The 16,420-nt window shown below is 36.7% G+C and overlaps 1 protein-coding gene across 1 annotated transcript in view; it reads left to right on the top strand.

The window, feature by feature from the left end:
- Positions 1–16,420, top strand: part of tenm3 (teneurin transmembrane protein 3) — a 309,711-nt gene that overhangs the window by 198,064 nt on the left and 95,227 nt on the right. The window contains exon 7 of the mRNA XM_067442491.1: positions 1,981–2,219. Within this exon, the coding sequence (XP_067298592.1) occupies positions 1,981–2,219 (239 nt within the window). The remainder of the gene's footprint in view (positions 1–1,980; positions 2,220–16,420) is intronic.

Here is a 16,420-nt window from a genome sequence, read left to right as displayed (position 1 = left end):
ACTGGTACTTGCTTAGGAATAATTGCTTTAAATTAAGTTGCAATAAAAATCCACTAATATGCTAATCGATTCGCCACTTCCATAAATCAAGTTACACAGCCTTTAATATTTTAATTTGACTAATTCTTTAATTGATATTCCTGCATTACTAGATTAAATCCTTGCACAGCATCTTGCCTTTGATTAGGTTGATTGATAATATTGGAGCAACAGTGAGTTGGCAGCAACTATTTACTGCACTAAAACAAGAGCACAGTTTCTCTCTCTCTCTCTCTCTCTCTCTCTCTCTCTCTCTCTCTCTCTCTCTCTCTGTCGCTGCATTAGAATGCAGAGAGATTGTCGAATGAATTGTCTCGCTAATTGGATTTAGTGCTCAGTGTTATTTGATATCGCAGCTCGAATCATCTGTTTGTTCCATTGTTCAGTGTCTTCATGGGTCATTCTGTCAACATAAGGAATGCAATCGAACAGACAACCATGCAGTTTTAGAGAATTGCTTAGCTCTGCAAGCTTGTGAGTTGTTTTGTTTAACAAAAGGAGGGGATTTCATGTTGCGGAAGAGGGTTATGTATAGGCTTTTAACTCTTTTTAACACATTTTTCTGTTTATTATTATTATTATTATTTTGACCATTATTTCTATATGAGCACATAGATGTATCTTAAAGTTTTGGGGAAAAAAAGAAAAAAGAATAAACATTTAAAATGTTTCCCCAGTAAAGTACCATGACGTTATATGTGTGAAGTTGTCATGATGAAATATGCAATTAAATAGTTTATTGTAGGTTTTTGATCTAAATATATCCAGCAAAAAAATTATGTTTTTGCATGATTGCCTTCCCAATTTATTTATTTTTAATATTTTTTTTCTATTTGACTTTTAATTATATAATTTTTATATACAGTTTTATATATCAGTTTTACACACACACACACGCACACAAGAGAAGAATATAATTTAAAATAGATTATACAAAACAACTGTTGGAGAAAATGCAAGATTATGTATTTGGACTTTTGTTTCTAACCTGACTGTTAGACAATATAGACAATGTATTGTAGATATAGACATCTAGTCCTGGCTGCAACTATGTCTACAGTCTGTCACCTGGGAGAGTATGATCTTTAATTCTTACATTTAATAAAATTCATTTTTAAAATTCTCTCTTCAGCAGAGGAAACAATACTGTTAGTGATTTTTAATTAGAAAAAAGCTTTTTCTCCACCTCTCAAGTCCAATCAGTTGATTCCAGATTTATAGTGGAAAGTGCCACACACACACACACACACACACACACACACACACACACACACACACACACACACACACACACACACTTTTCCCATTTCTCCACTTTCACTTGGGCAAAGAAGCACAGCAGTCTAAAGGGAAGTCAAACACTAGGGCTTTGATTGAGATATGTTCGGTAAAGGTTGAAAAAAAAGAGAAGAGAGTCAGATTTTCGCTGTGGTGTTCAAGCAAACAAAAAAGGGCCAGCTTAATAAATGTGCTGGTAATATCTGCCCTGCATAATTACCACATGCCAAGGGCTTCTGTTAGCCAATCATACTTTAAGTGCCAATCAGCAGGAGAGGGTGACACTAGCTTAGAGGGAGACATACAGGAGCAGGGCGGTTTGCGAGGGCTGTACACCGCACTTCCTGTACTGCACCCCACTTTGTGAACAATCTGTGCTGATATAACTATTCATTTAGACTTAATATACTGAGCTTTCGATGAAAAGGTATATGCTTCTTTGAGCTGCAACAGAGAATTTATTGGCATTAATCTTCTTTCCCTAAAGCTGTTCAATGAAAAAAAAATCTTATTAAATGTGTCAAATGTCTGTCAGAACTGGAGTAAATGTTCATTCTCTCTCTCTCTCTCTCTCTCTCTCTCTCTCTCTCTCTCTCTCTCCTCTCTCTCTCTCTCTCTCTCTCTCTCTCTCTCTCTCTCTCTCTCTCTCTCTCTCTCTCTCAGGCACTTTCTCTTTAAGACAGGAACCGGCACCACTCCTCTGTTCAGCACGGCCACGCCAGGCTACACCATGGCCACGGGGGCGGTCTACTCGCCCCCTACACGGCCTCTGCCCCGCAACACACTCTCCCGCAGCGCCTTCAAGTTCAAGAAGTCCTCTAAGTACTGCTCATGGAGGTGTACAGCCCTCAGTGCCATGGCCGTTTCCGTGCTGCTCTCTGTGCTGCTCTGTTACTGCATTGGTAGGTGAAACCCTGATGCTTTTCATTATGATTGGGTCAGCTAGATAGGTCCAACAACTGATTAGTTGACTAGTGAAGTCAACTGTATTAGTGAACAAGTATTAGTGAAGTTTATAAAATAAATTAGTCAAAGTTTTATTAATTTATTTAATTTATTTTATTAGCATGTTGAAATTTCATTTAGCTTTCAGACAGTTTACAAAGTAAAACCCACTCTGAAAAAAAGCATATGTAATTGTTGTATATTATATTTACAATTTATAAAATATAATATTTTAAAAAATAATAGTAATAATTTAAAATGAATAATAACTTATTTCTAATATTTAAATTCTATTATATTTAATAATAATAATTTATATTTAATTGCATATAATTATATTCCATTATTAAATAATGATAAAATAAAGTCTTGTGTACACATAATGATGACTATAATGACATAATTCTAAAAATCATTCTAAGAATTGCATTCTAAATATAATTAGAATCACTTTCAGAATTATGTTTTTTTTTTTCAACTGTTGAATTATAATAGACCCTCTTCACATTTTCTTCACAGTTTCTCAGAATGAAAGTCGTCATAGTTGGGTTAACTTTTATAACGGTAAATGAGAGTATACATTAAATATATATTTTTGTGTCACCATTTGCTCAAAAGAAAAACTCAAAAATCATGATTTCACAACTTTCAAAAAGATGGAAAAAAATAGGGTGAGATTAATAACAGCAGTAAAAAGAGAGAAAGGTGTTTAATTTTACTGTCACTCCAATAGACGTTGTATTAGAAACACCCTAACAGCAGACGTTGTTTTTTTTGTAATCTCATGCAAAAGGAATATAATACAATGTATTAGTGTTATAAACATTATGACTGACTGGTCATTCATGCAACCCCACTTGATTACCAAGCATATTTATGTAGCAGAACATTTTGTTCAGGTTACCCCTTTTAGCAAGCCTGCAAAATGTTATTACACAAACTGTGGAGTACTACTTAAAAAACAACTGCTTTGTCAATTACATTGCCATGGAAACCACTGCAATTTTGAATTACTCAGTCACCTGCAGAATCCACAAAATGTGTCCATGTTGCCTTAGTAGCAGAAAGTGGCAACGTCGACAGACAAACATTTAGTTATTATCCTGTTGCGTCATCCTAGATTTAAACTGCTTGCATACAGTATTTATCATGTACTATGTGGCGAACGCCTTGTTTCAACTTTCTCTCTGAATGGAGTCCGTTGTTTCCTCATTCCTTACAAATGCCTCGCTGATGAGAGGATTTGTGAATGGCTGTAGAGATGATGTTTTGCAGTGTGAGGTGGGCTGGTTTGTCTCAAAGACGCGATGGTTCTGTTGAACCGCATGGGAGAGATGGTGTTCCAGCAGGCATGGGACCTCTGTTGTTTTTCTTCAGTTCACACTACACTCGTCTGCTCTGCTATAATGAGAGAGACTCGTGGACATTTTTGTAATGCTTCTGTTTCTGAAGAGAGAAGGGAAGCACACAACAAAAGAAAGGCAGGAAAGAGAGAGATAAAAAGGCTTTCCTTTCACTGCATGTACAAATATATTTACACATGACGCCTTCTGAATAATGTGAAAATACTTGTTATTTGAATGATGCATTATTAATATTTTGTTTTAATATAAACAAATCATGAATTCAGCTCTACTGAATTAAATGTATTATAATTTTTATCCAAAATCCAATAAATATCACCATTACTGCATTATATGTGACCTGTGCTGGCAAAATCAGTCACAATCACTGATTTATAGTGATTTATTTGTCAGTGGTTGCAATTAAGCAAATTAAAAAAAGAATTGTTAAGAAAGATGCACACTCTAAATATGGCTGGGTTAAAAACAACCCAATTGGCAACCCAGCGCTGGGTAAATATTGGACAGAACACATGCTGGGTTAAATTAACCCAGTGGCATTTTTACCATTAATGGGTTTTCTATTCTGGGTTATTCTTGCTGGGTTAAAACTCCTGTGCATTAGCCTACTGTAAAACTAGACAATCATGAAAGAACAAATGAAGAATGCATGTTTAGACTGTTAGAACAATAATTTTTATTGCTTGACAAATGGTACAATACACAAATGTGTTAAAATTGGCAACAATGACAACTGCAAACCTAATATATTCTGTCAATTTATTCATGGTTAAATCAAACTTTTATTTTGACGGGTTGCCGTGACTTTTGAGTCTCTGTGTTCATAATATGACACGCGCCCCCGTCATTCACACAGAGACGCAAAACATGGAATAGTAATATTTAAATAGTATTTCATATACACAGACACTGGTATATATTCGGCTACAGTCTGGAGCCCTGCATGACGCGACTGAACGCAGCTGCGGGACCGAATATAGTCTACTTGTGAGTCGATGCTATACAGATACTATCGTCACATTTTTAACATTTCAGTATGTACTTGGTACCGAAGTACTGGTACTTGTGACATCCCTACATACAACCATGTTTAATTTTCTTAAGGGGATCATGGTTCTGTGTAATCACAAACTGTATTAATCTATCGTCTCACATGCGACCTCAGAATTAGTAACTTACTAATTAGTCAATAACTTACATTGCATCGGATTCTGAGTTAACGTTAACGTAAAACTTTTGTCGTCTTAACGTCATGTAAGCTTAAGAATTGTTGCCGCGAAGAAGAAAAAAAAACTAGAATTATGCTAATTAAAATGATTATTAATGAAAATATATTAACTTATCTTAAAACATCTGCAACCAGTGGCTTTGCCTTTTGCATTGTCCTTTCAAAATGACAGTTTGGGAGCGATTTTAAACGAATCAAGGCGGGAAGCACGTGAAACAACCAAGCGCCTGGTAGAATCAACCAAGCATTGCGACCCAGCAGGTTTAATCCAACGACTGGAAATTTGAAACTACCCAATGGTGTTTAAAATGTGATCAAATATTTTAAAAATTAATAAATATAAAATTAATAAATAATGTTTTAATGCTTGTCAACTGGCACAACAAAAAAAAATACAATGACAACTGCACAATACATTTAATTTCATTTTAAGTGATAACTGAAGTAGTTAAATATATTGTCAAATACATTTTTAATGAATAAAGCTTAGTTCTGAAGAGTGCCATTTACCATTTTAAAGTCAGCTAAATGCAAAATCATTTAAAATATGCTAAACTGACATTAAATAGTCAAATATAGAAAGAAAAATAATTCATTCTGAACAGTTATATGTTATCACAAACATTACATTAACTATTACATACACTGTCGCCTTTGGCTTGCTCAGTTGGGTACACTTAAATTTCAACTATAATAGGACACCAACTAACTAATATTTGTGGAAAGGTGCAATATGATCTAATTTAAACTGTACTAAAAGTGACAAAATTCACCTGGGAGGTTTCACCTCATAGTTATCAGACACAGGAAACACACACCCAGAGAGGCACACGTCTACAAATTTTTTTGTATTGATGATGTCAAGACTGGTCTCCAAAGTCAATAAGAGGAAATGAAGTGCCCTCTTTTTCCTTTCTCACTGCAATATTGCTCTAAACCTATTCAGTGCTGTAGAGACCCGGCAGCCCCCTTTTATCATAAAGTCATAAAGGGATGAGAGGACAGCATCGGTGAGTCCCTATTACATCCAAATAGGAATGTGCTTGTTCATTCAGTGGCCTTTCATTATTGTCTGCTTTTTTGTCACATTGAGAGAAGTCATTTGCAGTTCAATTTTTTGCTGCTGGGATTGACAAGATGTACAGTATTAAAGCCTGTGCAGTATTAGCTCTGTGTTCAACAGGTTTGCAGAAAGTAGTCGGATTCTCTGTGTGATCAACAAGCAGAATGGCTGAATAACAAAAGCTAATCTTGCTCTTTAGAGAAATGAAGCCAAATCAATTTCAGAGTTAATTATTCCACTGTATTCGAGACAGTTCAGCAGCTTCCAGAAAGCTATTTACTGACACTCCACAGCCAGGTCTGCTGCTTTTGTCAATGCAGCTGCTAATAGAGCAGAGATCACCGCCTTCTAGAGAGACTGAAAGAGAGCAAGACGCGATTGTGAAGTTTTTCACACAGGGTTTAACAACCGTCCCATAATTAATATAATCTTTTTTTTTTTTCATTCTGCATTTTCATCTTCAAAATGATGTTCTTAGCTGCAGACTGGAATTATGAGAATTTGGACTATTCAGACATGTAGAAATGTAAGTAAAAAGTTTGCAGGAAGAAATGCGTTGTGTGACTTTTAGTTGTTGCTTTTGTCAATGTTGTTTTTTAAAGTCCCAACCTTGTTTGCCATAATGACATCGTTGTTAGCTGTTATCAGCGACAATATGAAGATAGTGTTTGTACTGTGTCTGGCTTACAACTAACGGGGTGTCTCTGGTCAGACCCTCAGCAGCTCTGATCATTACTGAAGATGCACACAGCAGGACATTTAAGAGCATCACAGAAATTATGGAAATATATGGAGAGCTAATCATGGCAGTGCCCTGTAGGGGCCAAACATTAACAAGCCCAAAAACAGATTTCTTCTCACTTTCTTTCATCTCTGTCTGTTCCCTGTCCCGTTCCAGCTTTCATTATCAGACCTCATTATCCCTCTGAATTTGTTTTCCAAAACCTGTTATTTCAAACGACTGATGTTAGGGGAATACACAATGGAACATTGTTACTACACTTTTTCTTCTTGTTCAAGATGTTTCCACAAATGGACTTGCTGATAGATTTACCAAATGGCTCTCCATTTACTAAATGACTTCTGTTCCTCCCAAATTACTGCGCAGAATTAATAAAGTTTAGGTTAATAATAGTTAGACCTACTTAAAGAGTTTGACAATCTTTAAGCAGCACTGCTTACATCTGAAAAGTTAACTGTTATCCTGATATGTTTAAACATTTTCCGCAGGAGAATAACAAAATAAGATACAATATGAACAAGGTGCTGTAACAGAAATACAGTTCATCTCCCATACAGTTACAGAAATACAATTCACCTCCCATTCAATAATCTCAAAGAGCTAAGAGATGAGAAAGATAAGAAACAATGTCTCAGTTTGTCAGTATGTCCCATTTTATCACGCAATTCAAACAGTAAATGGCATTTTGACATCCTTAAATGTGACATGACCGTTCACTGCAGCAAAGCACATGTCTTTTCTTCCACCTTAATACACTTTATATCTCAAAAAACATGCATGAACATCAAAAGGTATGTTGAAAGAGACAGTACAACTTACCGGAATGTATCATGTCTCATGTAATCACTTAGTCTGTGTATCAACCGCACAGAAAGGACGTCAATAAAACATCTTATGAACATGTATTATGTAATGTCACATTTACCTCAGGTATGTTTTCCAATGTTTGCAGTTACTTAGCTATAAAAAACACTAGAGAGGAGCACATTTAATGTTGATTATATGTTTGAAAAAATGTGTGATGAAGACAAGTGCTAATGATGACTACCTTATGCACTGAAAGAAAAGTAAAACACACATTGTCTAATTTATTTTATCTTATTATTTGCGATCTTGGCAACAAAATTGTACTTCTCTTCTAAACGTGAATTCTTTGCTTTATATTAATGTAATTCTCTAAAATGTGCAATCTACTAGATTACATTATTTGGGATAAATGTGAACCAATACTCAAACATGATTTTTGCTGAAACTGTAGTTCCCAGCGTGCTTTGCTTGGGACTCAACGAGAGGAGTAAAATTGTTGAACTTAAGTGTTGAGTTATGTGTTTTTTTGGGCAAAATTAGATAAGGGGGAGACTTTATATTGTTTAATAGTGTTTAATGTTTAATTATGCTGCAATAATTAGAACCATTTAAATTATACTGGGTTACCATAGTGGAGAGAGCGGAGTGATTGCTTAGGCTGTGGACTGAGACAGCACATGTCATTAAAGAGCATTTCATAGCACTTGACATGTTCATTATGGGCTATTGCTGACTAACAGAATGAAAGCTAGTTAGTACAGTCTTATAAATGAGTCAAGTGACCACAATAATATACAATAACAAAGCTTGTGATTCGATTAAAGAGGCAGGGTCTCAAGCCCCCCTGTGCATACCACTGTTGTAAGGAAGCCATATTAAAATCATTTTGAGATTACGCAATTGGGTTACTTAAAAATTACTTCATTCCATTATGTTAAAGTTATGTGAACAAATCATGTTTGTTTAACTTAATTGAATCATGTGGAACCGATGTAAATTATTAAATCATGTAAATCCAACACACCTTTTCTTCAGTGTGTGCAGTGTCACTTTTAATTTGAGTGTAATTATTATATCTAAAAATGACTTATCAGCTGAATATAATACCTTTGTTGTTAATTTTAACCTCTAATATTATAATATACCAAATGAGAGGGTTATAGTTTACAGTATTATTTGGGATTTTGTTTCCCTTCTAACTAATCTAACTAATGGTGTCAGTCGATATCATTCCAAATAATCAGCTATCGTTATGGGCAGAGAAATTTTATACGGGTGCATCTCTAATTTAAATATTATCCTACAGCACTAAATTGATTTAATACTTGTAATTTGTTCAGTCTGATTGAGTTAGACTATGCAAATGGTGAAGTGGAAAAGTACTAAACTCTCTGAATATTTGTATAGTATATATTAAAAAAGAGAGGTTCATAGAGCATGACAACCAAGAAACATACGTATCTACGCATTTATCAAGTAAACAGGTAACTTTTATTGTAAAAACTGATATGACCTTTTCAGCAGGTGGATGTGTATTTAATTATGTATAAGAATGCATTATAGCTTGAGTAAAACGAGTTCAATGTATGCAGCGTCTTGGTCTCACCGTGTCTCACACTGTCAACATTGCAGATGGAGAACATATCCTCCTCTTTGGTTTCACACAGCAAACAATGCCTTGCACGCTATGCGGCAGCAGCTCTTCCAGCTACTAAGAAAACCCAGAGCCTCCTCTCTGTCAGTCCCATCTGGTGTGTCAGACCCCAGCCATCTCCACTAAGCCCACACCCACACAACAGGAAAGACAGAGGATGGGGAAATCAGATTTCTCTCCCTCTGTCCTTGTTCAACAGGGTTAACATAGCCACGTAGAGATTTTTCATGAATGCTCGATCAATACCATGTCCTCGGAGGATACCTTTAATACTAGATGGGGGGGTTCACCCAGATGCCTCAAACATGTCGACGTTCGCCTCTAACCAACGCTACAATCTCACTAGAATGATAGGTTAACTTAATGGGCCTGAGACGGGTCATTTTTTACTCATTTAACTGCTCCTTGAGTTTCATGAAAGAGAGTTTTTAACTTGGCACAAGCCTGGATGAAATGCCAGAGGAAATGCCTTTCAGCATTAACTATGTATTTGAGATCCATCTTTTTTTACACTTAGGACAATTACAAAAGGTTATATATATATATATATATATATATATATATATATATATATATATATATATATATATATATATATATATATATATATATATATAGACATTTCTAAAACTACAGACCTGGGGCCTCATTTATAAAACTTTGCATAGGATTTGCCTCAGAAGTGGTGTACGGATGAAACATAGGAAGTGTGTACGCACAGAAATATTCGGATTTATAAAACCGTGCACACGCACATCCTACGCTGCTTTCCCATAATAAATCACAATCAATTCTAAATGTAGCGCAGCTTTTGCGGCTTCATGTCACTTCATGTACAAAATCATGGCAAACATAGAGAGGAAAAAAAAAACGTAACTTCACTCAATGTGAAGTTGAAGTTATCGTTGGCGAGGTGGAAAAGAGGAGCAAAATGTTGTTTGGAGGGCACTGTGGGCATTACTAATGCCAAAATGGCACTTGAGTGGCAAAAGTTTGCAGACGCCGTAAATGCTACGACCTCACAACCTCGGACCGTGGCCGAAATAAAAAAAAAAAGCTAGTGCAAAAAAGCGCCAGAGTGTGTCTGCCATGGGTGGGGAAAGGGGACACTGGAGCTGTGAGCTGTTGAGGAGAATTTCTTATTTTCTTTCTGAATGTTTGAGACATACGTCATACGTTATTTTATCAAAAATAAAACTAACTAAAGGCATAAGCATGAATACTATTATTCCGTAGCTGAAGAAGACATTTTTACTATGAAAACAACTTTCCCTAGTGCACAATTAATATTTAAAGTCCCATTCTTCGTGTGTTTTCGAAGCTTTGATTGTGTTTACAGTGTGCAATATAGCATGAGTCCATGTTTCGCTTGTAAAAAAACACAGTATTTTTCACACAATTGACTTATCTGTACAGCGCTGTTTCCTCTGTCCTAAAAACGGCCTGATGATTTCCTTGTTCTATGAAGTCCCTCCTTCAGAAATACATAACGAGTTCTGATTGGGCCAGCGTTTCCCGTGTTGTGATTGGACAGCAGCTTAGCGCACTTTGCCCGGAAAGGTCCCGCCTCTTACCATAACGGGGAGATGCAAGCGCTGAATGTGCACTCTTCTCCACGAGGGAGAGCAACAAGACCACGCCCCCTATTTTGCGTGTTCTTGTGGGCGGAGGGTTAGTCAACAAACGGTTCTAGTGACGTCATTACATCCCTGCACTTCCTGCTGTAGACCAAACCAGCCGTTCGCTGTAGGCTTTGAAAGGGAACTTTTGTTAAATAAAATATCTCGCTTGGCATTGAAATTTGAGCGTTATAATTTTACAGGTATTATTTATGCTCTAACAGCAACATTACACACTAACTAAAGTTTGAAAGATGGAATCACGAAGAACGGGACCTTTAATACCTCTATCGATCTATTTATCAATCTATCTGTCTATCTAATTTCATCTGTATTTACACCGCCAGATGGACACTTTGACGAGAATATCGGTTTTGTACATTATTTCGTTCTGTTAACCATATTATTTATGAGGATGAATTGCATAACATGCAATTTTATCACAGACCATGTTTTACTTTTCTTTTTGCAAATATGTGTTGATTTGCATTTCTGTTGTAATTTTCATTTGATTTTGTTTGTTTTACACTGCAGATCGATCAAACGGGTGTTTGTGTAGGCTGTTAATTGTAAGACTTGCTTTGTGATGTCTTCATGTTATTTATGAGAGGCAGTATTGCCATTTCTTTTACACAACATTCTACAGTTTCACACACTTTAACGTGTTTCTTCCATTTGCTGCCGGTGTCACTATTTCTCATTTTACCCGTTTTTGTGCGTACGCCTGGATCAGAGCTTGCGTGAAGGACCGCACATTTTCCAGTCAAGTTATCTTTTTATAAATATCAGTTATTGCATAGATATTGGCGTACGCATTCTTTTGTGCATACACAACGTTTATAAATGAGGCGCCTGGTGTCTCATTTATAAAACATTTCGTAGATTTCATCCTAAAAGTGTACGTATGCACAAAAGCTCTATTTTACATATGCACATACATTTATAATAGTAACAGTTGTATTTTTCATAATTTTGTGAAGATGTCTCCTGCAGCTGCGGTTGTACAGTAGCCTAAGCTATTATCATTTGACCTATTCAAACCAGACCACTGAATCTTGCAGTGTCTGTAATGTCGATGTATGCATGCATCACTAATCATCGTTCTCGTTAAAAATATTTTGTCACAACATGAGATCTGCAGTTTAGTTTAAAGAGGAATTATTTGAATTAGCCTATTTAATCCTTGCTGTCATTAAAACAGCAAGTCACACGAAAATGTATCAAAAGTAGCTCATCCGTCTATCTAAATTCATATCATTTTTGTTTAACTCGCTTATTTAAATTATTATGTGTATATCTAAATGAAAACAGTTAAATGTTCTTACTTTCAGTTCTTTCTAAAAGAGTTTTTACGCATGGGTCAGAGTTTGCGTGCAGGTGCACAAATTTTCCCATCAAGTTTATGAATTTAAGATTAATGTTTTTAAAAAATCACAACTTAAGCGTCGGCGTACGACTTTTTCATGGCCTGTTTTGTGCATACGTAACGGTTATAAATGAGACCCCTGATCTCAAGAAGAATATAGAATATACAGTGGCTATTTGACTAAATAGGAAAAAAATCATGGTAAATAATTTATGATTAACCTTAATAATTCATGAGCAAAACATGACAACCAACACATCTACCTACCTCAACAATTCCCTTTTTAAAACAAAGTGGTGTCCTTGGTGAACAAGTTGCATCTTCTGAACAGAGTCCTGATGTCCTCTCCAAGTTGCTCTTAGCATTGAGTTTAAAGGCTGGAGGAACTCATAAAGGGGCCCCGTTGGACCAAACACCAGCCAGAGGAAGAATGGCATGCCAAGAGTTCCTCAGTCTTGTTTTAAAAGATGGAGAAGCCACTCATAAATACTTCACAGCTTTTCGCACCTATGAAAAGCATTTTACATTTAGGCAGAGTTTTTCATTCGGTCTCTGTCTCTATGAATGAGTTGTGACACTCTGGAGAAATTACTAACTCACAGTCTTTCCACAGCACACTCTTATTTTCACAGGTTTGCGAGCTGCTTTGTCTACCCACTTATCATTTTCTCTGAATGATTTTAGAGTAATGAATAGTCTGTCTTTACAACAAAAAAAAGACACTTATGAAATATCTTAACATAAAACACATCTTAAAACATCTTTTTTTTCATAAATGGGCAAGCAAAAATGTAACATTGGTTCTTTGCAGAAAAGTGGCTGATTGTAAATAAGGACAGTGAGAGTTGAGGTAATTTGTGGGGGTGATTTGGAAATGCTCAGGGGACGGGCTGTCAGCGGCTGTACTCACACCACAACACCCTGAGGGATGGAAGGACATTTGGTTTTGCCCTTGATTTATTGCAGCAGAAAGTCTTTTATATTCATTGGTGTGTATCTCTTACTGTTAGAGCAACGGTTCACGGCTGTCGCTTTTTCTTTTTTATTATTATTAGTTATCTTGGTGTTGCCTGCTTTTGTTTTTCTCCCACTAATATCCTAAAATAGTTTCTCGTTGAGTCACAGAAAGCCATTTTTCCCCATCCTCTTGCTAATGATCATAAGTGACATATAGTGAGAAATGTGTAGCTATATTTTAAGAGGAAACATCACTGGGTCCTCGATAGCATTGCGAGTCCCACTGGTTACATAACCGCCAATCCTGCCTTGTATAAGTTGCCTTAGCTGAACTATAATTCTTACTATTTTGCATGTGAACTCTACCCTGGTGAAAACTCTTCCTTTTTCTCTTATTCATTCATACTCATTTTGCACACACCTAAGGCAGTAGCGGCTCAGCTTCAAACTGATCAGGCATTATGCTTCCCTCCATTGCCCTCTTTCTCTCTCCCTCTCTTTCCTCACACAACCATGTAGAATTGGTCTTTCACTGAAGGCTGCTCTATCATTCATCTCTCGCTGTACCCAGGGCTCATCAACAAAGCGATCCACCTCCCATGATCTCGCCCACCTTTAGCTGTTTTAGCACTCGCGAGACAACCGAGGAAAAGGAGACAAGGAAATAAACCTAACAGCCAATTTACATTCTTTGTCAGCTGAGAGAACAAGATGTGTTTTTTATTTATTTTGCACTAGGCACATTTGTATTCTAATAGCCTTGGATGTGTTCCATACGCATGCATGATCGTTCCCCGAATGCCCCACGGCTCTTAAATCTGTGCGTGCCCATCCTCTTTTTGTCTCTTTATGTTTTTTTTATTCATCCACATTAGTTTAAATTTTAGACATTGCAACAAGTGAAAACAATTGACCATCAAGAAACTGTTTCATTACCGATAAAATTCCGGTACAGAGGTGAGAGACCTCCACATTCATTTCTCGTTTATGAAACGGAAAGTTAATGGAGCACCCCACTCAAATGTGTGTGTGCGAGCGGCTCGATCAGATCAGCAGGGGGTTGCCGTCATTCTGCCGGAGAAGTCAATACCGCCCACTCTCCCATAACCCCCTGCTTCGGCTCGGGTCAGAGTGCTGGACATCGCCTGCTCCATGAATGGGCCAACCCAGCGGGTATCTAATTTAATGAGAGAGAAAGAGTGCGAGAGAACCAGATATAAAGAGAGTTTGGAGAATTAGCTTAAGGAATTCCATAAGCCAATTACTGCTCACATACTTTAATGTAACTGTGTCACACCTCAACTCTTCTCTACTCTGTCTTTATCTGTCTCATTACTGCTCCAGTATATAATGTAGAGCTGAATCTACACATAAGTGTTAGGAATGTTAGCAAAATCCAACAGTCCTAGAAAACAAGCACACATACAAAACTTTACTCACACAAGTAAACAGACACATATGCACCAGCACAGAGAGGAGTATGATTTATGTGGGGAGGTTGTGCGTGAGCTCTAGGGGCATGAAGAGACCCAGTGGGGGTTGTTGGCAGGTCTAAATTACCTTTATTAGAGCCAACGTCTGCAGCTAACACTGCTGTTACTCAGAGAGAGGATCAGCCTGTCCCCTCAGAGCAGCCCACCTCAGCACAGCTACCACACACACAAACACACATACATAGATAGATATAGGGACCCATATACAGTAGCTCCTTTGAGATTCTCATACTAAATGCTAGATAAAACCAACTAATGATATCACAAATCACAGGGACATTACAATTACCACTAGATTACGGCTGTAAATAGTGTAATAGTTAAAGGAATTGTTCAGCTGAACATGAAAATATTAATTTACTCTCATGTTGTTTCAAACTTGTATGGCTTGCATTCTTTTATGACTTGCACTTATTTTTGCCATACAATGCATGCATAGAAAGACAACAGGCAATTCAGCTCCAAATTGGACAAAATTAGTATCATCATAAATGTTTTTAATTAAGCTGTACTGCTGTTTTGTGTAAGAAACAGGCAGATATTAAGTCAGTTATAGCTTTCAAATTTAGACAAATCTGTGAATGAGACTGCGTGACTGACTATATTAATAATATAGCACACAGGTTGTGTTTTTCCTTTTTAACTTTAACGTGTTTTAGTTAGCATATTAGTTAGTATATTAGTATATCAAATATTAGTCATATAAAATCGCAGTGTTCTTTAAAGCATCCCTCTATATATGTTTGGAACCACAAAAAAAATGTTTATTATATCATGACAGAATCTTCTATCCCTTTAATATTACGGGATGTCAATGTAAATATTACGGGTTTGATCCTATAGGTAGGTTTAAGGTTGAACTGGAAAAGGCTTCCACAAATGGCTTTTCGTAACGTCTGCAAAATGAATAACCTGCCCAATGCTCCATTACTATGTTTGAGCAGTATTTTTGTCAACCCCTTGACATTTCGCTGTACTTCCTCTCATTTTACAGCCAATCGGTTCCCCATATAAGGATCAGGCCTCATGATGGCTTAGTTCCTACAGCATCCTACAAATTGCACACTATCCTGTATGACCTTTCCATGTGCTTTAGAGGCATTACCAGGGAAACAAAACATGCTCAAATAGGTGCTGATTCACCCTGGTCGTCATGCTACCCACAGGGAACTGTTGCGGAATCCGTGGGAGAACATTTGGCAAACCCACCTAGAACTATAGCCAGATTGTGTTTCAAGCCACACCTGAACTGAAACTTGTTTCAGAGGTATAGAGAGGGCAGTGTGATTTTTTTTGAACCCTTTAAATCCAACAGAACGTTTACTGAACCTTTTCCTCCCCAGCTGAATATGGGCCAATTCATAGACCGGTTTGGTAAGAACATTCAGACATTACAGGAACAAGTGAAGTGAGACAGCGAAAGCAGCTGTCTAAACACATTACTCCACAGTGCAGCCACATACTCTTTGCAGTCACTAATACTAAATTCATCAGCTGAGGCAAATATTTCATCTCAGAGCTTTTTTAGCTTAACCTGAGCTTTGACGAAGGAATCGGTGTTGTCACTTGACGCGTCAATGACTCTTGAAAGAGTTTCTTTAAACAAAATAAAGCACAAATAAGTCAATACAGGACATGGAGTTTTTTTCTTACTACTTTCAAAATTTCATTATAGGGTCATAATTATGAATTACCCTGTATCTGTGTACGCATCATCACGAAAGAGATGTTGTTGCGAGGGGTAAGTGGATGCGATTAAAGGCACATCAATATATGAAAATGATTGATGAATCATTTATAATAAATACGGCATTGAAAGAAAAATAAGAACTGTCCATTTGAATTCCATGGTGATTTTAAGCAAA

The sequence above is a fragment of the Pseudorasbora parva genome, chromosome 4, assembly GCF_024679245.1.
Source record: "Pseudorasbora parva isolate DD20220531a chromosome 4, ASM2467924v1, whole genome shotgun sequence".
Lineage (NCBI taxonomy): Eukaryota > Metazoa > Chordata > Actinopteri > Cypriniformes > Gobionidae > Pseudorasbora > Pseudorasbora parva.
This window is presented reverse-complemented; position numbering and strand designations above follow the sequence as displayed.